The sequence below is a fragment of the Penaeus chinensis genome, chromosome 16 (genome assembly GCF_019202785.1).
Source record: "Penaeus chinensis breed Huanghai No. 1 chromosome 16, ASM1920278v2, whole genome shotgun sequence".
Lineage (NCBI taxonomy): Eukaryota > Metazoa > Arthropoda > Malacostraca > Decapoda > Penaeidae > Penaeus > Penaeus chinensis.
In genome coordinates this window covers 7661968-7683409 of record NC_061834.1, presented here as the reverse complement: position 1 = coordinate 7683409, position 21442 = coordinate 7661968, and the positions used below count along the sequence as shown (strand labels likewise).

Below are 21442 nucleotides of genomic sequence, written 5' to 3'. Positions count from 1 at the left end.
ATGTTGGCATCATGTAGTTGACTGGGTTTTCATACTGGGTGGCTGACCAATAAGCCTTCCCCTGGGGAGTAGTTGTTTAGGTAATAATCATGTTGGTGGTTCTCAACCCACCATTCCATCAACAATACATTTATTATTTATGGTCTGCCTTCCTCCTTTCATAAATCTTTTCTTCCCCCATACCTGCCTTCTCATTTCTCTCTCCTCCCCCTTTCTTAATACATATCTGCCTCTCTTTTATCAATAAAATCAAGTAACCAATCAGTATCTTACTCTGTCTTATCCTATATGTATTTAATTCATCAACCTGTTGTTTTGGTACAATGTTTATAACTGTGATTGTACAATGCCGTATTTCACGCCAGTAATTTGATTTTAGAATATGCCTTAGTACCTGTTTTATCAGAATGCTCCTGAGCATCCCTTATCAACCTCTGTTAAAACAACCTAGCTACGTCACTGCCTTGTCTTGCTTTATTCCTCCAACTTCAGGATCGTTTACTGCACTCCTCCCTTCTCTTGAAACCTCTCAGCTTTCTAATGTGAGATATTTTGTAGTTTTAATACATACTCCCATTTTTTAAAATTCTTTTAGCCGCTAACTCCTCTCTATATCATTTTCCCTTTACTTAGCCTCTGCATCATTTTGGTTTATTTTTCTTTTTTTTTTCTTTTTTTACTTCAGTCTGCCTGTTTCCCTTTCTTTGTTTCTGTCTCACTATATTCGCTCTCCCTAATCCTTCACCAAACGAAAACATACTTCCTCTCACATTTCACTTCGACACAACTCTTCCAGTCACACCAGGTCATGATACACATCTTAATCACCAGCAAGAACTATGCCACGTACCATTCCCTTCCTCAGGTTCATCTACAACACACCCAGGACTCCATCAAGCTTTGCAATATGTATTACTCTATTTGTTTATATACAAGCTCTCTCTCCTCAAGTATTACGCACTTTCACTGTGACTCTCCTTGAGGGTTTCTTGGTATCAACTTTGGAAGTTTAATCATATATCACCACCACCAACACCATCATCATATATTATAATTTTCATTCATTATCATTATTAGTTATATTAATACATTATTATATTAGTTGTATCATCATCAGCCTCATCATTATTACTCCTACCATGATTGCCTTCACACTTATCATTATCATTTGTAGTAGTAGTAGTGTAACAGTAGTGGTGGTGGTAGTCGTATTAGTAGTGGTAGTAGTGGTGGTAGTCGTAGTAGTAGTGGTAGTAGTGGTGGTAGTAGTGGTAGTGGTAGAAGTAGTAGTGGTGGTAGTAGTAGTGGTGGTAGTAGTAGTGGTGGTAGTAGTAGTGGTGGTAGTAGTAGTGGTGGTAGTAGTAGTGGTGGTAGTAGTAGTAGTGGTAGTAGTAGTAGTGGTAGTTATTACCTTTTATTATCTTTTATCTTTTATTTATTATTATCTATTAATTTATTATTATTATTATTATTATTATTATTATTATTATTATTATTATTATTATTATTATTATTATTATTATTATTATTATTATTATTATTATTATTCTCATTATCATTATGATCATAGTCATTATTTCCTGAGTTTCTCATTGATCCACTTAATTTAAATCAAATAATCATTCAAAGTTAACTCTTGATTGTTTGTCACACTAAATAGCAGAAAAGCAGATTGAAACAGAATCACAGCCTGCTTGACTAATAACAAAAAGAATTGACATGAAAACATTGACACTTCAGCTATTAATTTTTTAACACCTTAATGAACCCGTTTTTTTGGGGGAAATGGTACGGTAAATAAAATTTCCATATGTGAAATGTTTTGAATTTTATTTTCTGATTAGAATGTTTGGTTGAAGGTTGTCCTAGAATATACCATAGCATCCACATTATATAATAGATGTCATATTAGTACAAGTCAGTAGATGCGATGTCTGCACTCCAGATGAACCAAACTTCTTGACCAGCTCTTGACGTTTGTTCCTCGCCAGCAGCATTCACTTCTACTCTTGACAGCCTGCGTCTAAAGACAGCCATCTCTTCTGCACGCGATATAAAATAGTCCCCAGCCCTCCCATTTCATCACACTTTTGAAGATTCAAACAGCAGTAAATGGTACAAAGAAATGGTACAATTTTCCTTTCCATAGCAGTGGAGAATTACTACTTTCTATGGGAGAGCAGCACTTCCATATCCTCGTACATGAACAAAAGAAAAAAAATATATATTGTCCAGAGGAGGGTTGGGATAACAGTCTGCAGCGTTTATGGAATCACTGGAAGGTAGGTCCTATTAGTCTTGTGGGAGTGGGGAGTGGGGAGTGGGGAGTGGGGAGTGGGGAGGGGGGAGGGGGGAGTGGGAAAGGGCCTCGTGAAGTAGGTATACAGCATTGATAAGTAGCACAGACATGAATAATATCATTCTCATATGCACAAGAGTTACCACACGGATATGATTGCTGGGTACTAAGGGTGAATATTTATATATTATATAAATATATATATATAGATAGATATATATAGATATATCATATGATAAAGAAATCTAATACAAACGTCTTGCACCTTCAAGTCCTCCTTCAAAATTCTCCATTTGCAACCGGTATATTTAGGGTGCAGGTGAGACATATAAACTACACAAGTATAGATAGCCTGCCAACCAAAGAAAAGATCAAAAAGAAGAATAAAAACAAAAAACAAAAAAACTAAGTTTACAAAAGACAAGTAATCTTTAAGTTTTCCTACACACAGTAGTAGTCAAGTAAAAAGTTAAAAAGTACACTTCAATGTATTAACAAACTCGATCGAACTTGGTGCTCAGAAAAAAAAATCCTGTTTCAGTCTTGGCAAAACAAAAGAGAAAAAAAGGCAACACTCCCTTAGTATCCAGCACTCTAGAAGTACCTTTATATGATCCCCATTACCTTCACACCTGTATAGTCTTTAAAAACTTGTCACGTGCTTGGGCATTGTCTTTTTAAAAACCGTTTAGTTGTCGTGAGCGGAAAGTTGACCTCTGCAATATGACAAAAAGATCTGGCTCCCGGCGACTGAGCGGACAATTTTTATTTTTATACCAGGGTCAAGTTAAACACTAAATAAATTGAAAAATGCCTGACTACTCTTCAAGAAACATCAGCTAAATGTTGGAAAGGTAGTAAAGACCGTCAAAAGTGCAGTACTATCTCGTAACTTAAAGAGTAATAAAAAATAGGATTCTCAATGCATGCAAGTTAAATAGGCTGCCAAAAACAGCAAAGGGAAAGTTTGGTGTAAAGCTTTTAATATTTATACAAAGTTGTTAAAAAAAAAGGGACTCTTCTTCTCACTTTATTAAATCCAATAGAAACATCTAAAAAATATGATGAAATTTCATTTGAGGATTCACTGCTTACTTGGTCAAATTAGAAAAATAATCCACTTCCCGTCTACCGTTTTCTCTCTAAACAATGCATCAACAAGTGGCTATATGACTTGTAGGCTCTTCGCATAAATGGTTTAGAACAGGTTGACAAGGGGCTGGAGCTCAATATAATAAACTCTTCTATATTCATCTTCACTCATACAGGATATAAACGTCTCCATTTACCGCTATTAGAGATCTGGAAAGAGAGGAAGAATTAATATAATACAAGTGCCTGTAGACCTCTTTGCCTCTCCTTCTACTACAAATTTTGGCCAACTTTTCAGAAGACTTGGAAGTTTTCGGGGGGTTAGCTTTCAAAAGTGGCTAACTGACTTCTGCAACAGATTACAAGTGTGCAGGGGGGGTGGGTGGGGGAGGGGGGAACTTTAGGATAGTGTATAACGATATGATAGCAAGACATTTTTCATAAGCATATCACTTGGCTAAATATGTCTGTAGAGAGGAGTACATACAGACCCTCATCATGCTCATCTACCTCATGAAGCACAAGTTCTACTTCATATTCTGATGTTTCCTATGATGGGCTGTGCTTCCTCATCGACAGTAATGCTTCATCCTCTTTTTTTGTTTTTTTTTCTTTATAATTTCAGTCATATACTTATCATAAGCAACACCCGAAAAAGTAAAACATGCCTAATCTCATATTATTTTGACATCAATAACAGCATAAGCCATGTAGGAGGTTACACTTTTGATATTTACTCCACAAGTGTCAGAAGTGCTCTTTCTCCCAAGAGTGAATGACTAGTTCTGTTGCCTAATCACTCTCCATTTTCCTTGCAAGGCTAACAATGTTTTTTTCTCTTTTTTTTTTAGTTTTTTAAAATTTTTATTTGGCTAAATAAGTTGCAATAATCATATCCCCCTCATCATCTGAGCAGAAAAACTCCGGGAATATTGTACAAAACATTCTGAAAGTCAACAATGCTGCAGGAAATGTTGCTTACTGTCAATTTTGTGTGGTTCATGCTGCTTGGGGTGGTGTAGAGGAGAGATATTGTTGAAACCTGGTGGTGGGGAGGTTGGGGGCCACATGGGTGCTACGGAGCGCTGTGTGGGAGCCGCGGTACCCGCTGGGCCTGTGTGAGGACCCAACCCGGATGGCAGACCACCGGACGTCAGGTTGCAGGGCAGCAAGTTGTTCCAGAGGGGATGGGGGCCTCCTTCTGTGAGTTGTTCCATGGTCTTCATCCAGTGTGGAGGAGAATCTGATCGGGAATCTGTCAGCTGTCCTGATGATACAATAGCCGGGTCAAGTACTGTGAGGTCAGGAGCACCACTGTTGCTCCATGCTGTAAAAAAGAAAAAGGAAAAAGAAAGTTATAGCATATATGTCTACCATATATCTAGATAGAATGATTTACATGATTTGCAAAGAAAACTAGTTTGTTCAACTTATCTATCAAAAAATTAAAAAGGTCTTTGAGGTGACACAATCATAGTTTAACTTTAAGTAAGAAATGTGTTTACACAGAAAATGAGAAATATCAAACATGTCCAGTAATATGGTAATTATGTGAAAGCTGTGTACTTCACTTCCTTTACCCTTAAACTGCAGTATGACTTATAAGAAATCAGTTAAATGGCCTGTGACATACTTCTTGTGAGACAGACATATTTGAGTATGGTAATATTTAGCATACTTTCCAAGCTCATGGGAAACTACAGCAATTTTGAAACTTTCTCTCTTGATCATTTTCACACAATTTGACCATTTTTTACCATAAAAACATGCTTTATAAGATGAAAGCACCTTCTCCAAAGAGTCGGCAATCTAATGTTCATCTTCAGTTTAAGGGATAAAGTAGTGTTGTAAAGTGGCTTGATAAAATCAACTAAAACATGAGAAACAATAAGCTAAAATATAAAATGTGCTAAAAATATGCAAGCACTCTAAGCAGTATTAAAAACAACAATGTGAGAATTTCTCAAACTAGAAACTAAAAACAAACAGTACAAATAAAGATGAAAAGTACACGAGCAATATGACAAAACCCCATCTGTTGCAGCACAATTATTAACTCTTTTAACATTTTACTTTGAAAATTACAAAACATGTGAGGCAAAGAATTTTAATACCTTTGTGGGAATTTGCCAGAGAGCTCATTGTCAGCTGATGCAGAAGAGAATGCTGAGAAAGATGCTGTTGCTGCTGCTGGTGTTGGTGCTGCTGGTGTTGGTGCTGCTGTTGCTGCTGTTGGTGGTGGTGAGCCATGTTTAAGAAGCTTGTAAGAGGATTATTTTGTGAGGTCGGGTTGTTGGCTGCTCCAGAGAGAGAGTTGAGTGTGTTGACAGTATTGAGTGTGTTCATAGTGCTAACGGAACTTATGGCTGGGAATATATTGCGAAGACCATTCTCAAGATCTTTAAGGAGGAATGCATCTCCTTTGGGCATTCCTATACCTGGAGGACCTTGTGAGGCACTGAGAGGTGTGTCCATACCTAGAAGGGACGCAGGCGGTAGGAGGTGTGGAGGTAGCCCATTTCCAAGGCCTCCCAAGAGACCCCCATTCCCGAGCCCACTCATGTTACCCCCGCCAAGGATGTTTCCACCCAGGCCCGGAGGTATGCCCAGGCCATTGGAGTTCACCATGCCATTCATAGGCGGCACCCCGGGCTGGGACCCCAGTCCTTGTGTCCCTAAGCTAGGATTGCCCGTTAGACCACTGAGGAATGGTGGTAATAGTTTACTGGGCTCGGGCTGACTCTGTCTAGGCATTCCGAAGGAGTTGAAGCTGTTGAGGCCATTGAAACCTGGAGGTGGCAATCTGGCACGAGACTGTCCGCTGGGAGTCGAGTAGTCCAGCATTGATTTTAACCCTTGTCTTAATTGTTGTTGCTGTTGTTGTTGCTGCTGCTGTTGCCGTTGAAGGTGAGGATGCTGATGCTGACTTTGGTGTTGGTTGTGTTGGTTCTGTTGGAGTTGCTGCTGGTGCCGCTGTAGTTGTTGTTGCTTTTGTTCTATTTTTATATCTTCTGCTAGTGCTTTGTTAGTTTCTTCAAATGGATCGAAACCAAGTTCATCGTCAACTAAATTACTGATCCCTGGAATATCTTCACCCTTTTCAAAATCAAATATACAGTTCCAAGTGTTACTTGAGCGATTCTGGGAGGAAAATACACTGTCCATATTGAATACTTCTGATTTACTGGCCCAATCTGGAAAAAAAAAATATATATATATATTTAATTATGCAGGTTATGCAAATGGATATTTTTTTTCCTTCAGTTGTATATAATTGACCAAGGGAAAGCATGAGAGAATTTATGTAAACTGTACATTCAATTAGAAAAAGTTCATTATCATTTCCCATTTCCTAACATTATCATTAAAAATTTGCTTCGTATACACTTACACATACCTGGGGCAGCACTGTGCAGTGTATGTTGCTGCTGATGCTGATGCTGCTGCTGTTGCTGTTGTTGCTGCTGCTGTTGTTGTTGCTGCTGTTGTTGTTGTTGCTGTTGTTGTTGTTGCTGTTGTTGTTGTTGTTGTTGTTGTTGCTGTTGTTGAAGTTGCTGTTGTTGCTGCTGCTGCTGTTGCTGTTGTTGCTGCTGTTGCTGTTGTTGTTGCTGATGCTGTTGTTGTTGTTGTTGTTGTTGTTGCTGATGCTGTTGTTGTTGTTGCTGTTGTTGCTGTTGTTGTTGATGTTGCTGTTGTTGCTGACTGTTAGTGTGACTGTTGTGGAGCTGTTGCTGTTGTTGTGGGGATGAGGCTGGTGGAAGTGGTGGTGTAGCTCGCTGTAGTGGAAGAGAAGGCCCAGAGGAAAAGAAACTGTTGCTGTTGTCCGAGAAGAGTGAAGCAGCTGCGGCAGCCGAGCGTGAGAACTGTTGTGATAACGGGAGGGATGAAGAAGGCTCTGAGGATGACGAGAGGGACGAGGGCGGTGTGGGTAGGGGGGACTCCTCCTGAGGGATCTCCCCCGCGCAGGATACCGGCATGGGGGACGTGGAACTGGGAGGAGGCGAGGGAGGGATGATGGGGGTGTCGAATGAAGGGGGCGGTGTTGTCGAGGCAGATGAGGTGCAGCTCTCATGGGCCGAGGATGGAGACGATGTCACCACAGGACTCACACTGTGGTTCACCATATCCACTCCCAGACCGTTACTTGAGCTGCTACTACTGCCACTTGTGCTGCTATTGCTGCTACTGCTACTGTTGCTGACAGTGCTACAGCTACTGCTGGCACTGCTGCCATTGCTGCTTCTTGCATTATTAGATCTTTCTCTTTCTCTTTCCTTATTTCCTCTGCAAGGAAAGTAACATTTATTAAGTAATTTTGTAATTAAAAAAGCAATATGAAGCTTTATCAACAGGTAAGCAAACTTTCTCATAAATAGTCAAATAAATCAATACATAAATAAATAAATAAACATACAAATATATAAATAAATAAATCTATTGATTAATTCAATAATCAAATAGATTAGTCATTTTTCAAAAAATAAAAAATGAAATAAAATAAATCCATTCACTTTTATCCAATACACCATTCTTGTGAAACTGACTACAATATAAAGAACAAATGCAAAGTTTTCCTTATAAGTAAATTTCTATATAATCTATGAAGGGTATAAGGTATGGGGGGGAGGGGGGGGGGAATAAATTAACAAAGAAAACAATATACTTACTTTTTGTTATTATTATTATGCTCATCTGTATCGGTGTGTTTTGTCGAGCCATTACTTCTATCGCCTTTACTGCCTTTGGATTTTTTACTTTCTTTGGTGGCTATTGCGTGGAGAGAAGGCCAAGCCTCGCCTGAGTCGGGATCTGGGGTGAGGGCCGCCGCCGGCTGTTCTTTTGGGGCCGTGTTCTCCTTACCCCCACCCAATGCTGAACGCTTACTAGAACTTGAAGTGGTATTTCCTGAGGTGGCTGGTTGTGGTGTAGGTATTGGGTTGCTGCTACGGGGGGAAGGAGAGAGGGGGGAGGTCAGTGCCGTGTGCAATAGCAAACCAGCGGTAATTTGAATATCAATGATGCCTATCCACAAAGACAACTCTCTGTTCTTCAGCTTGAAAAACTGGCTAGTCAAGGACATGGAAAATGTTAATCAAAAGTAAAAAGTAAAAAGTAAAAAGTAAAAAGTAAAAAAAATAAATAAATAAAAAAACAACAACATGTAAGCCATAACCAAGGTATTTATAAATCAGATAGCACCACTTCTCCAACCTATTAAACCCAAAAATTAAATGAATTTTTACCCTTGAGCATCCACAAATGATTACTTATAGCATGTAACACTGTTTATTAAAAGAGTGGAACTTTTGTTTGCTTCTAGTAATTATAACAATTCCATGTAAATTATACAAATAATTATATACCTAACTATATGTAGTATTTCACAGTGCACCATTATTAACTTAATGCTATGATGTCTTTAACTCTGCCCCTTTTTCTGTACGATATTCTATGTAAGGGTTTTCCATTAACTATTCTTTGAAAATGGTTCTGTGCTAATAATGATAAAAAATAAACATAAGTAAACCAAGGAAAAAAAAAATGCAATAAATAATGACACAGAAGAGGCAGAGCTTAGCTCAACAGTTTTCATCAAGGATTTTCATAAATAAAATCAGACTAGCTTTTTCAAAAATATCAGTATCAATGTAAACAGATGACAACAGTTTTAATCTGAGTAATTTAACTGACAATATCAATCATATGACCTTGCAAACCTCAACTAATAATAATTATCTCAAAACAAAAAACTTGAAGAGTGCATATCATCATCACCAACCTATTTTTTTCAGATGAAGATATCCCTAAGTAATGGTCTTGAAGCTTCTTTTCAAACTCTTGATGTTTACCCTGCTGCATCTCCTCCTTCGTAAAGCTTGCCGATTCATCTCCTGAAAGACGAATATGGATTTAAGAAGGCCACTCTTCCTCCTTGCAATAACTTTCTGCTGAATCATAAGTGCACTTTGACCAACATTTTACCCTATTAAAAAATGTGATAGTGGAAGGGCTCTCAAAAAACTGGTGGACTTTCCTCCCAAAACTTTTTTTCCCTATAAATGAGACACATGGTAATATCTGGCAATTATCCTTCAGCTACACCAATGACATATCCCCAATACCTCCACAGCCCATGCAGGCCAATCACAGTCTTGTTTTCCCACTTCTAGTAGTCACCGTGGGACTGTACCTCCTGGCGTATTATTTTTTAAATTATTATTAATACATATAGATATGTATAAGTATATCCAAATACATGATTTATTATCTTATGTAATAGAAATAAGTTTGTGTTTTGTTTATCACTGCTGCCACAATTTTCATTCACAAACAAGGGATAAGTGTGAAAACTTTTTTTTTCTTTCTAATTTGTGCTTCACAGACACTTTTATGTGACAATGAAATATAATCTTCTGATGCATAATACTGAGTTCTTCAATGCCTGCAACAAATATTTAACCTAGTGACACCTGAAAATCAAGCCCCATTTTGCATCTGGGGAACAGACAAGCTAGAGGGTTACAGTTCTTTGAAGTTGATCATTCTCTATATATCATTAACAGAGGCAATTCAATTAACACATGGATTTCAAACTGACATTTTAAGTCATACAAAACACCTCTTCGGACACACACCAAACTTGTAGCTCAAGATTCTACAAACTTCATAGGCAGGTACAATTCACTTGTAAATTTCTTATTCTCCCATCTAGGAAAACTTAAATAAATAAAACTTTCTCTTCGAAGGTTTACAATCCAATAATCTATCACATATCTATATCAAGAAGGAAAAGAACCTAATTCTTTATTAATTTTGCTATGAGCCTTTCATTACCTAATTCATGAAGATACATGCAGTCTGGTTTAGGGCACTGCTGGTTCTTCATGAAGTGGGAGCAGTACTTGGTGGTACCAAGGGAGGCCTTCAACGTCCGCCCATCCACGTGGATGTTATTTACAGCTTGGATAGCTCTAAGTGCATCCTCTGCACGCTGATAGGTGACGTACGCTGATGCACTTGGACCCTGTTAATTAAGATTTAATTTTCAAATAATGACATTTGTGTGAAAATTTAGAGATAAAATTGGACTTAGAATTTGTTTTAATGTAAAATATATCTTGATATGCTTTAAACACTTCAGCTCTGGTTATGAACAAACACTAAAATTTGGTACAGGAAGAGAGAAATGTGTAAAACATAAAGAAAACTTTGGTATAGTTATATAAAGCCTTATGATTAATAGTCTTAATCATACAATGAAAGGAAACTTCAATTCTTTAACATTATGTTAAAATACAAATATAAAATAAACCATTAAAAGACATCACCTCGGTTAAGGTAGTGGTTTTCATAAACCTAACCAAGACATCAAATTAGAGCCAACTGTGTTATATAACAGATACCATACCATATGTACTGATGACCAAAATTAACCCAATGCCCCTTGGGTTGGCATGTATGACATGTATGACATGCCATGCCCACTAAGAGTTTAGTTTATTAATTGTCTTTACACAGATGATTCTCACATGAACATCACTGATATTAATAGCATTAGTTAAAAGAACATTTTTTTCCAAAATGAAAGGTGAGGTCACAAGGTCTACTGATTGAATCCCTGGTTGCTGATCACTTGTGTAAACACATTTCATAAAACAAAACTACATTGAATTATATATTTTATTTTGGTGGCAAAGGGTTAATTGTGAGGTTTAGTTAAAGCATACAACCACAAATGAAAAATGTAAAAAAATTCTTGTGTAATCCTTTACCTTGAGGATAACATAACTGTCACTCTATCTTTCAATCAAAGTCAACAAGACCTCCCTCTTTAACTTAAATGGACCTAGGCTCATCTCCAACTTGTATAATATGTCCTTCTCTGACATTATTTTGGCAGAAGCATATGTAGTCATCTCTCTCTTACTTTGCTCAATTAATCTTCAGAGTTCTCAAATTCTGTATTTTGACAACAGACCTTTCTGAAATAACACTAAAAACAGCAATAATACAATACCGAGAGAAAAAAATATATATATTCTTCCTCGGATTGGAAGAAAATAAGCAGGCAGCAACATCCAGGTTTGGCACCCTCAAGCCCTATAAGCAATGGCAATTGTATATTACCAAAAGCCAAGGGGATTTTGTCACAAATGGGATGCCGTCTAAGGAGCACACATCTACAAATGGTTGATAAGCAGAAACATCTGAACCTACACATTTTACCTTTGACAGATCTTGCAGACCAATGCCAAAGTAAAACTTGGCAGCCAGGTGTAAACATTTCTTTACCTGCACCTCCCCCTCCTCCTCCTTCCCCCCTTCCCTGCATATTTGGCAAGTCTACCCTTCACAAACCTAAATAAAACAAATGTCTCACATGAATAACCTAATTTCAGCAAGTCAAGAGGCTTGTGATATTTCTAACCCGGGAATCAGGGGGGGGGGGGGGACTGGAGGGAAAAAAATAAAAAATAAACAGAGACTGTTCCATACTTCTAACTACAACCAATCAGACCTATTTTGCATAACAATATTAAAGAGAGAACAATGCCTTACATCTTAAGCCTCTCCTCGAAGACAAACCCTTTCCTTTCCCTATACCAATAATTCACAAATATTCAAGACCACATACTCACATAATCCTCTAGTTTTCTATCTTTGTCATTCTGCCTCTCTCCCTGTTTGTTTGTCTGTTATTGTCACTATAGGTCTTCAAGTGCAAATGCACCTAGAATAGCAACAGTTTGTTTTGCTTCAAGGCTCTCTCCCTCTCCCTCTTTTCTTTCATGTCAAGCCAGTGATATAAAAGTCATGTCAATAAAAATGTTGTCAATAATATGTTTTGATGGCCTAAGATTAATGATAATGATGATGATAATGATGATGATGATGATGATAATAATGATGATGATGATGATGATGATGATGAATGACAACAACGATGATGATAGCAATAATGACAATCATGATAATCATGATAATAATGATAATGATGAGGATGTTTATGATGATCATGCGAGTGCTGATAATGATGATCGATGATGATGGATGACAATAATGACAATGATGATGGAGAATGATGATGACATTGAAAACAACATAAGAGCTTTGTGATATGGTGGTGGTTATGCTGGGTTAGATTATGTACAGATGCAGGTATGCCACATTAATCAAAAATCAATGTATGCCAGAGCCTTAAAATCTGTGCAGAATTACAGCACGCCCCATGAGGTAATACTAGAACCTGAACTAACACCCTGATGTCAAAGCTACAGTCACTGCTAAACATTAACCCCCATGATCTGGACGACAAGACCAACACAAGAACACATTTGGCTTGAGGGGCAGGTAACATGAAAATTTGGTTGAGGGCTGGAGTGAAAGTAACATGCCATCATGAATTTCTGCTGAAGGCTAGGGTGACAGAAAGGATTAACCACGAGTGCACAAAGCTCTTGGAGGATGATTGAACTCAGTGGGAATTTAAGAAAGAGTTTTTGTATTATTTCAATTGATAAATGAGTATGAAATATACTATCCATGAACCATGACTAGAAGAGTACCGGCTCCAGGGAAGACACTATTTCCATGTTTCTTATTCTTATTTTACAGACAATTAAATAGTATGAAAAAAAAAAAAAAAAAAAAAAAAAAAACACAAATAGCAGTACTAATTATTGTTATTATTATTGCACTGAGTTACTGATTACCTAGAGAAATGATATAGTCTGTGCAAGGAAAACAGTCTATTATTACCATCTAGATAAAGCAAATCAAATTACAAATACAGACTTAGAAAAGGGCATATTTTCTTTTTTTTTCCCTTTAGGCCTTTGCAGAAAAAGACAAAATAACGTTGCAAAGGAGAGGCATTGAGTCTTGTCACCACACACACGTGTTACTATGCACCCGGCCTACAGGAATTAGGCTTATTCAAGTAAGCCTAATGCCTGTAGGCCGGATGCCTGTCTTTTGGGTCATGTGATGGCAGTGAAACATCAGAATCCAAATGGGTTAACCTCTATGGTCACATTTACTATGATCATGGCAAATCACAGTTTATTGTGCAAGTATCCATTCATAACTATCAGGCCATTATTTAGTACAAATTGTGAAAAATGGTAGGATCTTTTCCCTAGAATGAGATTAATTTATGTAGTGTAATAATTAACCATTGAGGTGGGATGACATGACATACATGCCATGTTCATAGTGACTTTAGTTTAATAATTGCATTTAGACATACATGGTTCCAGAAATACTTGGTCACCATGGAGTCAATCATTAGTCCTGCCTATCTCACCTGTTTACCCTTTTCCTTGATCTTAGAAGATTTGTCTTTGTCTTTTATTACTATTGGAATTTTTACAATAATTGCAGTATCAACATTAACAGCATAAACAAAACAAAAAAAATCAAGGAATGGAGAATTCCTTGCTGAAAGAGCACTTGTGACACCTTCTATGTGCAAAAATTCCACCTTTTTTGCAGTTGCAAATGGAATTGTGTGAAATATTAATTCTGATACAAACTTCTATGTTATTTATAACATACATACACATATATATAACATAAAACATATATATATAATATACATACATAACATATATATACATATGTACATACACATATATATACATATAAAATATATAATACATATGTATAATATATATACATATGTATAATATATATACATTATAAATATATAACATTTATAATATATATACATATAGTAAATATATATACATATGTATAATAATATACATATGTATAATATATATACATAATATAATATATATACATATATATAATATATATACATATATATAATATATATACATATATATAAATATATAATACATATATATACATATATATACATATATAATACATATATATACATATATATAACATATATATACATATATATACATATATATAATATATATAATATAATATACATATATATACATATATATACATATATATAAATATAATACATATATATACATATATATATACATATATATAATATATATACATATATATAATATATATACATATATATAATATATATACATATATATAATATATATACATATATATAATATATATACATATATATAATATATATACATATATATAATATATATACATATATATATATATATATACATATATATATAATATATATACATATATATAATATATATACATATATATAATATATATACATATATATAATATATATACATATATATAATATATATACATATATATAATATATATACATATATATAATATATATACATATATATAATATATATACATATATATAATATATATACATATATATAATATATATACATATATATAATATATATACATATATATAATATATATACATATATATAATATATATACATATATATAATATATATACATATATATAATATATATACATATATATAATATATATACATATATATAATATATATACATATATATAATATATACATATATATAATATATATACATATATATAATATATATACATATATAAAATATATATACATATATTAATATATTTCTTATATACATATATATAATATATATACATATATATAATATATATGCATATATATACATATATATTTATATATATGCATATATATGTATATATATGCATATATATGCATATATATACATATATATGTATATATATATACATATATATGTATATATATGCATATATATGTATATATATGCATATATATGTATATATATCATATATATGTATATATATGCATATATATGTATATATATGCATATATATGCATATATATGTAATATATATGCATATATATTATAATATATGCATATATATGTATATATATGCATATATATGTATATATATGTAGATATATGCATATATATGTGTATATATATATGCATAAAATGCATATATATGCATATATATATACATATATATGCATATATATATACATATATATGCATATATATGCATATATATACATATATATGCATATATATATACATATATATGCATATATATATACATATATATGCATATATATATATATATATATACATATATATGCATATATTTATATACATATATATGCATATATTTATATACATATATATGCATATATATACATACATATATATGCAAATCTATACATACATATATATGCAAATCTATACATATATATGCATATATATACATATATATGCATATATTTACATATATATGCATATATATACATATATATGCATATATATACATATATATGCATATATATACATATATATGCATATATATATACATATATATGCATATATATACATATATATGCATATATATACATATATATGCATATATATACATATATATACATATATATGCATATATATACATATATATACATATATATACATATATATAATATATATGCATATATATACATATATATAATATATATGCATATATATACATATTTATAATATATATGCATATATATACATATTTATAATATATATACATATATATACATATATATACATATATATAATATATATACATATATATAATATATATACATATATATAATATATATACATATATATAATATATATACATATATATAATATATATACATATATATAATATATATACATATATATACATATATATACATATATATACATATATATACATATATATAATATATATACATATATATAATATATATACATATATATACATATATATACATATATATATACATATATATACATATATATATATATATACATATATATACATATATATACATATATATACATATATATAATATATATGCATATGTATAATATATATAATATATATACATATATACACATACACGTGAAATACACATACACGTCTACTGAATTGATATTGTGTATTATATGCAGAAACACTAATTTTGACTGGAGTGGACAGTGGATGTTAGAGTTTAGGCAGAAAGAGGAATCAGTGACTCATCACTCTTCTTCACAGCCTTGTTGAGTTGTCTGTGGAGGGAGGGCCTGAGCAAATCTATTCTGGAAAACCACTGGCAGGTCTGCAGCAGCCACGACTATCAAGTCATGGAAATGAATGAGGATGGTGGTAAAAGTTTTCTTTTTGTACATAACACTTAAATAGGTTTCTAAGTACTTGATGTCCCCTTTTCTTGATTATTTACTATATCAAATAACCAGTGCATTTCTCATGTGGCAAATGATGGGCATGGTTGTTAAAACATTGCTCTTCAATATGCTTACTAAGTTTTTGTGTTATTCTTATAGCTTTGCAATTCTTTTTTTTTTTTTTTTAGCTTAATGGGATTTCTTGGAATCAGGCATGCTTGGCAAACAGTCCATGAGAATATTTCCTTGTTAAAGATAAACTGTGACTTTGCAGGCCTGAGTGTTTATCCCCTGAGGAAAAATATTTGCATATCACTGATGCTACAAAACTGATGCCTCTCCTAATAGCTAAGCAACATGGTTGTTTTTAAGATACAATCTGCTTAATGTCCTTGTAAGATTTAGTAATAAGGGCACCCATGGAAGGAAACTACTGATCTTAGATGCAGTAAAACAACTGCACTAGATCTATTCATGTTTGAACAGAGGATTTATGAGTTGTTTTCGATTTCTTAGTACAAGGGTTTCATGCAGCCACAGCTATGATCTTATTTTTCTATGAAATATCTAGAGAAAGACAAAGCCAAAGAAGAGAAAGCTTGCATACTATGTGGGACAAGTAAATAAAGAATGGCAATCCCCTCTAGCATAACTCAAACAAGTAAATCAAGAATGGCAGTCCTCTCTAGCATAATTTAAACAAGTAAATAAAGAATGGCAGTCCCCTCTAGCATAACTCAAAACAAGAAAGCAAATCACCTCCGCATCTGCTAGCCGCGTAGAGAGACCAACCACAAACACGAGGTTCTTCTGCACCACACGGACATTGGCGAGGTGTTTTCGGTTCTCCGTCACCTTTTGCTTACGTTGCGCATCCTTTTGACGCTTCTCCTGCCTTATTCGCTGCAGCCTGAAAGAATAAAGTAATGCAAGTTATAGTTTACTTGATTTTGGCAACATGTTATTTAGCTTTAAATATTTTATATATTGTAAAATAAAAAAGGTATAACCCCACCCTTTTTCTATCACTCAGGTACCTCTACAGGATTAAAATAATTAGATGCAACTAATTTGTATATATATATATTTTTTTTTTTTTTGATAGTTGTCAAGATTATCAATAAATGGGCAGTGCTGGCCTACTAATAGATATGAAATCATATATATCCATGATATTAAAACAAAATCATGAGCAAGGTGGAGGGGGGGGGATTCTAAATAATATGACTCCTAAACATAACTCTTTAAAAACTGCATAACTATCACATCATCATCAACACACTTCAATATCTTGAAGCAAATAAAGAAAGAAAGAAATAAAATACTACGATTAACAAACACAAAACAGGATTATAAGATACACACTCTTCATGCGATAAGGGCTTGAAGTCTGCAGGGTTTTCAGGGTAGGCCTTCCGACAGGCGGGGCAAAGACCATTCTCGTCTGTCCGGATCCGATGCCAACAGAACCGACATATTTGGTACCCGCACGTACACGGGAAGAAGTTTAGGTCGTCCATCTCCAACGGCTCCATACATAGTGGGCACTCCACCATATCCTCACTTAAGTTTAGCACCGACATTTTTTAAAGTTGATCCTATATCCGATAGTGGATCACCTGAAATAGAAACAAATAAATAAAATAGCTTTGAAAACAAATAACACTAACAAAATGTCAATAACATAATTCCCCTGTATATATATACTTCAACAAAATAGTTCTTTGTATATATAATTTCATCAGACCACAAAATCAGATCAGGAAAATCTTTTATATTTTGTGAAATGCTACTTAATATCCAATTATCTTCAATTATGCATACACAATTGAACACTCTTGTAGATAATGTATCTAATAATCAAAATCATTAAATAGAATAATCAATTTCTTGTACAAAAAGCATCGGTAACAGAAAACTCTATATTATCCCTAGTATACGCAAAATGCACCTAAACAAATGCTACACAAAGAAATACAAATATCAAGTAAAAATACTTTTTAAAGACCATATAATCCATACTTGTTAATTTTTACAACACTTCTTTGGTATCTTTAAGAGCCAGTGTCTCCAGCACTTTCAGAATATGTAAGTAGTTACTTTAGACGTTAAATCCAAGTCGAACCTACATTTGACCTATTGTCTAGTTACCTATCTCATCCTAAACATGTACATCATAACAAGAAAAGACTCATCTGGATAAAACAAACATAACTAACTGGTTACACAAGACAGTGTCACTTGCACCCTTACCTTGAGAAATGTGCCAAATGGAACAAGGTTATCATCATGGAATAAGGAAGTGTTATGGTAAATAAAAATCCGATATCTTGAACAGCTGGATAAAATACTGATAATACAAATTATCTGATAAGTTATATTTATAGAGAATATAAAAAACAAAGATAAACAAAGGCTTAAGAAAAACACACCATAGATATTTTTACAAATGAAGGGGTATAGCCCCATTCTACTTGATGAAAACATACTCCTTTCTTGTAATACAAAATTAATACATACAGCTGTGTATCATCTAACATCTGTGATATTCCCATTAAATAAAGGATTTGCTTGTTATTATTTTTGTGTAATAATAATTACTGACACACTACTAAGTTCCTGATTCCTCCTGACTGCTCTGCAACAAGTCATTACTTATTGTTTACTTTTTGTTAAACATAAACAAATCACTCTTTAATACTACTGCAGTTTCTCTTCATGATCAGAAGATAAACAGAACCAATCTAATCTGGTTTACCCAAATAAACATGAAGTAATGCCTGTTTTCTCTCTCTCTTTTTTCCAAAAACTCAAAATTGAAATACTATTTCAGTAATTGAAGGTCTTAGACTACTAAACTTGCTAACTATGCAACACTATTATCACCATTCTTCAACATAACCAAATATACAGAGAATTTTCTTTGTCTCCATATGTTTTTATGCATGTATGTCTGTATCTGTATCTGTATCTATATCTATATCTTCATGTGAGTCTATGTTCTTTTGTATCTGCACAGCTACAGTTTCCTTTGTCTTTGGTTTCTCGAGTGTGATTCCAAGCATACCTATTTTCTCATGTGTATGTGTATTTCTTTGAGTTTGAGTGTCTTTTTCAGGGTTATTTTACATCATGAATTTAGGACTGTGTCGGTGTGTGCATTTGAAAGTGCAGTATATGGGTGTGTGCATTTAGAAGTGCAGTATGTGGGCGTGTACATTTCTTTAAGTTAGTGTGTGGGTGTGTACATTTGTGTGTCTCAATGCGTGGGTTATGGATCTATAACTGTATTTGGGCATGTCTATTCATGTGTGTGTGCGAGTGGACATACGTATGTCTAGTTATGTTAGAATATTTACATTCATATACGAGTTTAGGGGTGTGTGTGTGTTTGAAATTACATTTAAGATTGTGTACATTTTTTTAACCTTAGATTGTACATATGTTTGAAAGTGAATATAAGCTCATATGTATTTGTTACACACATCTAATTACGTCTGCGTGCGGCACAAGATAGATAAATAAATATATCTATCACAACGACAAGTTCATCAATAATTTCTAACATTCCACAGCAATTTCTTTGTTTACTACACTCATAGGTAAACAACAGATCTAAAATCCCTAATTCACACTTAAAGTTCCACTTATGACTGAAAATAATAAGTCAAAAAAGGAAAGCTGTAGAACATAAACAAACAAACATCCACATTAGTTCTGTCAAAAGAACAGCTTTGTGTGAACTCTATATCCCTTCCTCTCAAATCAACACAAAACACTAGATCATAAGACCCCGAGAGGATCAGGTTTGGATCATTTTTATGAGATTCTGGCTCGGTTTTGAGCTCGGGTTCATTGTAAACAAAATTAACAGCTGATTCTCGACCAACCAGCTTTCACCACAACAAAAGGTAATTAATCCATACATACAAAACATTCAGGTATTTTCACCACCTTAACTCACGTCATACCCATCTGCCTCGCCCCCAAATCTACCAAACTTGCGCGAACCGAGGCCTAAAGCGGAGCATAGGCCGAGAAAAGGGGGATATACGAGTCGTACATATTTGTGTCTTTCCTTCCCTTTAGGAGTGACCTTCAACTGCCGTAATTGGGGCTCGGACGTCTCTCCTCCCCCAATTAGCCCTTCGAGACCTATTCCAAAAATTATGCCATGATCAACTGCGCCAATAGGGATCATGACCTCCTTCATGACATCTTTCTATTTCATGAAAATCTACATTGATGTCAACCGGACTTTAACTGGGAAAAGGGGAGACAACTCAAGACTTCTCGACATATTTGCTCTTATTTATGCCTCGATGTGCGTCCTAGGCTCTTTATTCCCCATCTCTGTAATAGATGAGAGATCAAACTACCTTCTTGGCAGGCTTAAAAGCCCGAGAAACCCATCAAAAGAATGAAACTTACAACTAAAATAAGGACTGAAGTTGGTGGCAAAGTTGAGGTTGAGGAAACACGGGTTCTGCGCATGCGTCGGAACAGCGGGTCCCGGATGTAACAAATGACGAGCGATGACAGATTAAAAACCGACGCTTTTTAACGGGCTATACGGGGGTTTCGGGGTTTCAAAGGGGATTTGGGGTAAATTGTGAAGGGTTTGGGGAGATTTTGAAGGGTTTGGGAAGTTTTATATCTGGGTTAAGGGGACTTCCTGGATCTTTGGGGATTAGGATGATGCGTAGGTCAAGTTGGGATTCTAAGTATTCCCGTCGCTTTTTGGAGTTGAAATAATTTCAAAAGTCGTTTAGGTAAACTTTCTCAGGGAAAAATACTATCGAGCATAGCGCCTATTCTATACAAATCAGCATAATAAGACGCAAAATTCAT

The 21442-nt window shown here is 34.1% G+C and overlaps 1 protein-coding gene across 1 annotated transcript; it reads right to left on the bottom strand.

Moving 5' to 3' along the window:
* Positions 1 to 3982: 3982 nt before the first annotated feature.
* Positions 3983 to 21175, bottom strand: LOC125033218 (AF4/FMR2 family member lilli-like). Its single transcript, XM_047624601.1, is given in 10 exon segments — positions 3983 to 4718; positions 5506 to 6585; positions 6789 to 6942; positions 7033 to 7675; positions 8059 to 8334; positions 9171 to 9282; positions 10226 to 10526; positions 17351 to 17501; positions 17957 to 18210; positions 21023 to 21175. Coding segments are annotated over 9 exon segments (3309 nt in total). The 5' UTR covers positions 18175 to 18210; positions 21023 to 21175; the 3' UTR covers positions 3983 to 4344.
* Between the last annotated feature and the right edge of the window lie 267 nt (positions 21176 to 21442).